Genomic DNA, 6,000 nt, shown 5'->3' on the forward strand with positions numbered 1-6,000 from the left:
CTTTCCCATACCACCAGGCCACCTGCCTCCGGTAAAAGCCTTTCTTTTGATGGAATCTAGAAGGGCTACAAAGACTGGATCGTTGTGGCCATATAGAGGGAAGTAGAATCTGTCTGAGCTGTGAGAGGTTTTAAGTTAACAGCTGTCTCTACCACCCTGCTTCCTGACTCTGATAATGGTTGTAAAGACTGCGGTCTTCCTCTGGCAGTGGTGCCAGAGAGAACAGGATATGTACGAATGTGATACTCTTATGTTTAATAAAAACTAACTTTAAATATGGGAGCAAGTAAAAACAAAAAACAAAAACCACTCTTATGTACATATAATTACGTTATTCTGTTTTCGTCTGATATTCAATGTTGATCAGTTAATATATCTATCTACATATATATATCTATCTACATATATATATCCACATATATATATATGCATTAGTATCCAGTTCATATGCATTATTTTACATTGTTTTTCTCATTTGCCATAAACTTATTTGCCTATATCCACACATTATACATTTCCCATTCTGCTGTGTTACAGTCTGCATAGGCATTTCTCTATTACTGAGCATATGAACTACTTTAAAATTTTTAAATCTAATTTTACAAATCCCAGCAGTCATCAGAGTCAGTAACATTTACATTAAATCTTTATGGAAATAATTATTTTTGTGACTATTTCTTCCCAGAACATGTTCTTGGCAATTATTAACGATACCTATTCTGAAGTGAAAGCTGATTATTCAATAGGCAGAAGGCCAGATTTTGAACTTGGTGAAATGATTAAAAAGGTATGTCTACTTCTTTTCCTATTTAGAATTCTAAGACAAATCTTGTTCACTTTTTACTCCTGTACTTTAAACCCCAAGCAGTGGTGGGTTTTTGGGTTGGGAGTGGGGTTGTTTTCTGTTTTGGTCCAGTCTTGCTCATATCTGTATTATGTCACTACCAGAGAAGTGAGATTTCTTTCTGGCTTTAAAAAGGTGGCCAAAATTATTTCAGTATATGAAATAGCAACTGAGCTGTTTACTAAACGCAAAGCTCTGTTGGGTTTTGTAATAAAACTCTCTCTTCCCTCCAAAAATTTCAATTTAGATGCTAGTAAATTTCTATAGACAATCTAAACTCAGAACTCCATGTGCCTTATCTTCCTCATTTTCCTGTTTCTGTTAATGGCAACAGGAACAGTCGCTCCAGGCTTAAAAGCCTTGAATTTTTTTACTCCCTTTGCCTCATATAGTTGGTTGCCACGGCCTGTGTGTAAAGTTCATCTCTGCAGTTTTTGTTCACATTTGTGAAACCCAGGCCATGTTGAATTCTAACTGCCACCCCCGGAGTGGGGCCCCTCAGTACTTTTCACCCAGCCTCCTGTGTAGGAACATCTTCTATAGCAACATCTTATGGCCCCTCTCCTGTGCCTATCCAGCTCTGATATCATTTCTCTACTCAAAATTCTTCAGTCTCTCTGGGCCTGTCAAAATAAGTCCAAATTCTTTACCCAAAGAATTGGGTGGATGCCTCTACTCAACAGCACTGCATCCCAGCTAGTGTTTTGAGCACTGTGCTGTTTAAATTTTTTTTTAACGTTTATTCATTTTTGAGAGACAGAGACAGAGTGCAAGCAGGGGTGGGGCAGAGAGAGAGGGACACACAGAATCCAAAGCAGGCTCCAGGCTCTGAGCTGTCAGCAGAGAGCCCAATGCGGGGCTCAAACTCACAAACCGTGAGATCCTGACCTGAGCGACGTCCGACCCTTAACTGACTGAGCCACCCACGCACCCACACAGTGTTGTTTACCATCACTGGCTCTCCCCTCTAGGCCTCTGCTCAGGTCACCTGCCGCCCCCAGCAACGTTCCCTCCATTCCCTCGCTGACATACTATTCTCCCTGACAGTGGTATCGCCCCTGTCCTCTCAACACCTACCTTACTTGCGTGGTTAGTAGTCACAGGTGAACAATCTCGCCCATCTCTGCACATCCATGGCTCTAACCACATCACTTCACACAGAAAAAGTCCTAATGGCCATGAGGCTAGTGGAGTTTCAAAACTCGGTCCAACAACGTATCTGTAAAAGGAAACCATTAATATGTCCCCCAGTGAGCTTAATTGTAGGTTTTTTCATCTTTTATCTCATTATGATGTTGGTTATGTGCATTAAAGTGTTTACATCATTAAATGCAATACATGTTAATAAAACTTTTTAAAGATTTTTTTTTCAAGTTCAAGTGTGATGCCCACAAGAGAACCCCTTTCTCTTTTTCACCAGTAGGCAGAAAACATAAGTGGTGACAAAGTGAAAGAAATCATAGCATTCCCTCCATATTTCTTTTAATTTATTTTGAGAGAGAGAGAGTGCGCACACATGAGTGGGGGAGGGACAGAGAGGGAGGGGACAGAGAATCCCAAGCTGGCTCTGTGCTGTCAGCGCAGAGCCCAGCATGGGGTTTCAAACTCACCAACCATGAGATCATGACCTGAGCTGAAATCAAGAGACAGGAGCTTAAACCAACTGAGCCACCCAGGTGCCCCCGCCTCCACATTTCTTTAGGGAGTAGTCCCTAGAGACAAGCATTCCATATTTCTTTTACCTTGATCAAAATTAATACAGGATGGGGCGCCTGGGTGGCTCAGTCAGTTGAGCGTCCGACTTCGGCTCAGGTCATGATCTCACAGCTCATGAGTTCGAGCCCCATGTCAGGCTCTATGTTAACAGCTCAGAGACTGGAGCCTGCTTCGAATTCTGTCTCTCCCCCTCTCTCTTCCCCTAACCCACTCACATTCTGTCTCTGTCTCTCTCAAAAATAAATAAACATTAAAAAATTTTTTAATACAGGATGTATTTTTGATGAACTTTTAAACTATTTTTAATTATGTCCAGAGTTACAACAATGCTCTTGAAAAACTTAGACTAAAGAAACCTCAAAAGGATGAAGACGATAAAGGGTAAGATGGCTTAAAATTTTGCCATTTAAAACTGTATATTATATGAGAAACTTGCAATGAGAGTAAGGTTTTGATTGTAAAACAGCCACCATCCCAAGTGCTTATTCTAAATACGTTGTCAATACATCATCCACTAGGGCCTCCTAATTCTGAGAGCGCCAGGAGGCTCCAAGCTAAGCTAATGAAAAATTAATATAAAGCGTGTTGTGCCACTCAGAAAGAACTTTAACAGAAAGCTGCACAGGAGAATAAAGTCCCCCTGAGAAGGGGGGAAAAACTGTTAGTCTACATTAAGTGCATTCACTTAGCTATGAAAATAAAAACATTTTTACACAAAATATTTAAGGATACACTTACATTTATTTATTCAATCACTTTGGTGTCCAAATGCTTCCCAAACCCAGACCTCTGGCAGTGGCACAGACTGTAAACATTATTTTATAGCTAGAGATGTGACACTCTGGAGACTTTCTATTAATGACACTTTCCAAATAATGGGTCTTATCAGAAAGACCAGAAATGCAATTATCATCCTTACTATAGAGCTGATCATACTTTATTTTCCCTTTCTACTGTCATAGGTCTCTGATCTTTATTTTATTTTACATTCTTAGTATGAAAGGCGATTTGGCTGAGCAAGCCAGAAGAGAAGGCTTTGATGAAAATGTAAGATTTTAACTTTCTCGTAAAGATAGCTTTATTAGAAATGTGCTTACAAAAAAAAAAAAAAGTTCTGATTAAGAATTGAAATTATTTGCTTTACAGCACTAATTACCAACTCCGAAAATTTCTCCACAAATCTAGCTGTTGTTGTTTATAACGAATTATTTCAATTCTACATGCTACCTCTTTTTTTTTTAATGTTTATTTATTTTTGAGAAAGAGAGAGATATGAGGTCGGGGGGGGGGGGGGGTGCGGGAAGGAGACACAGAATCCGAAGCAGGCTCCAGGCTCTGAGTTATCAGCACAGAGCCCAACGCAGGGCTTGAACTCATGAACCACAAGATCATGACCTGACCCAAAGTTGGCCACTTAACCGACTGAGCCACCCAGGCAACCCTATGTGCTACTTCTTTTATTTGGTGCTCTCAGCCAGATACTCTGGTCCTACAGCTGTACAGTCACTGTGGGATTATCGCGCAGGGTTTAGTGAGTATACTCTTTGGAGATGATAATTTTTCTCTTGTAATCATCATTCATGTTTTATACAGTTGAACCTTGAACAATGCAGGGGTTATGTTTACAGTACAGGAAAAAAATCCATGTATAAGTAGGCCCACACAGTTCAAACTTGTGTTGCTCAAGGACCATGTTTTTGAACAACACAGGTTTGAACTTCACAAGTCCACTTATATGTGAGGTTTTTTTTCAATAAATATGGTACAGTACTTCCTGTGAGTGTATTTTCTCTGCCTTATGTTTTTTCTCAGTAACATTTTGTTTTCTCTAGCTTACTCTACTGTAACAACATAGTATATAATATATATACAGAGTATGTTTTAATCGACTGTTTATGGGATCAGTTAAGACTTCAATCAATGGTAGGCTATTAGTTGTTAAGTTTTTAGGGAGTCAAAAGTTACACATGCATTTTCACCTGCACTGGGGTCAGCACCCCTGACCCCTGCATTGTGCAGGTGTCAGCTGTGCATACATTGGAGTGAGGTTTCTCATTGTGAGATAAGAGAGTTACCAAAGGGAAAGGTTGAGGGTTAAAATGAACCTTGTGGTGTTGGATTAGAATTACAGGTGTGTGTGTGTGTGTGTGTGTGTGTGTGTGTGTGTGTGTGTGTGTGTTCTATAGCTCTATCTGTCCACTGAGAAATCTAGAAGTAAATCTAGATCTTGGTTTCCAAATACCATTCTCTTCTAAAAGGAATGAGGGCCCCTTGGAGATACGGTTAATTCTAGGGTTGGAAGATACAACATGAATCTATAATATCTTGTTGAGCCAGAAAGTGAAAGTGCTATAAGAATAATGAAGATCTGTTCAAAGCACACAAGAGTCAGGTTTGAGGGGCTCCCACTGGCCAAATCTGGAAATATTTAAGCGCTATAGTGAATAATAATGTATAGCCCATTGAATAACAAAGGATTCCATGAGTTCATACTCATCTAAACATATACATGGATAAAAATTGGAGGAAGAATGGAACTTTTCCATACCTCTTCACAAAATACATATTATTTAACCAAAAGAAAAAGAATATGTCAGGGTGGAGGAATCTGGCAGATACTGCCTTAATCAGTATGGGGAAAAACCAAAACCATACACCAGCCAGTAAGATGCTAAGAGAAAACAGCATCACTTCTGTACCATTTCTGCCAAAAATGTAGAACATGACAAAATATCACACAAAACTGAGGGACGTTCTGCAAGATAACTGGCCTGTATTCTTTGAAAGTGTCATGGTCAACATGACAAGCCACGGTAAAGCAGAGGAACGATACCAGAATGAATGAGATTAAAAGACAGACAGACAAGTAAATACAGTGCCTAATCCTGGACAAGTGGCAAATTTGAATGGGGGGACTCAGCATTAGAAGATAATCATCTATCAGTATCAATCTTCTGACTCTGATGGTTGTGCTGCGACTATAAAGGAAAATGTCCTTGTAAGCAGGAAATACACATTGATGTGATCAGGGACACTGGGGCATTCATGTTGGCAACTTCAAATACTTCAAAGGAAAGAAAATTTTTTGTAACTTTCCCCTAATTTTGAGATTCTTTTAAAAACAAAATTATAATTCAGTAAACCATTTCTGAAATAAAAGATGATGTAAATTGAAAGACATACTGTGTACCTGTGGGAAATCACCTCGAATGAACGTGAGACTCATCCAGGTAAAATCTGGACTTCCAAGGGGCGCCTGGGTGGCTCAGTCGGTTAAGCGTCCGACTTCAGCTCAGGTCACGATCTCGCGGTCCGTGAGTTCGAGCCTCGCGTTGGGCTCTGGGCTGACTGCTCAGAGCCTGGAGCCTATTTCAGATTCTGTGTCTCCCTCTCTCTCTGCCCCTCCCCCATTCATGCTCTGTCTCTCTCTGTCTCAAAAA

At 40.1% G+C, this 6,000-nt stretch overlaps 1 protein-coding gene across 2 annotated transcripts in view; it reads left to right on the top strand.

The window, feature by feature from the left end:
* PKD2L2 (polycystin 2 like 2, transient receptor potential cation channel) overlaps window positions 1–6,000 on the top strand; it is a 42,732-nt gene that overhangs the window by 22,492 nt on the left and 14,240 nt on the right. For both annotated transcript variants that reach the window (XM_027076619.2, XM_015064448.3), the window contains 3 exons: window positions 686–787; window positions 2,877–2,941; window positions 3,556–3,607. In XM_027076619.2, coding sequence (XP_026932420.1) covers window positions 686–787; window positions 2,877–2,941; window positions 3,556–3,607 — 219 coding nt within the window. The remainder of the gene's footprint in view (window positions 1–685; window positions 788–2,876; window positions 2,942–3,555; window positions 3,608–6,000) is intronic.

Source organism: Acinonyx jubatus, chromosome A1, assembly GCF_027475565.1.
Source record: "Acinonyx jubatus isolate Ajub_Pintada_27869175 chromosome A1, VMU_Ajub_asm_v1.0, whole genome shotgun sequence".
NCBI lineage: Eukaryota > Metazoa > Chordata > Mammalia > Carnivora > Felidae > Acinonyx > Acinonyx jubatus.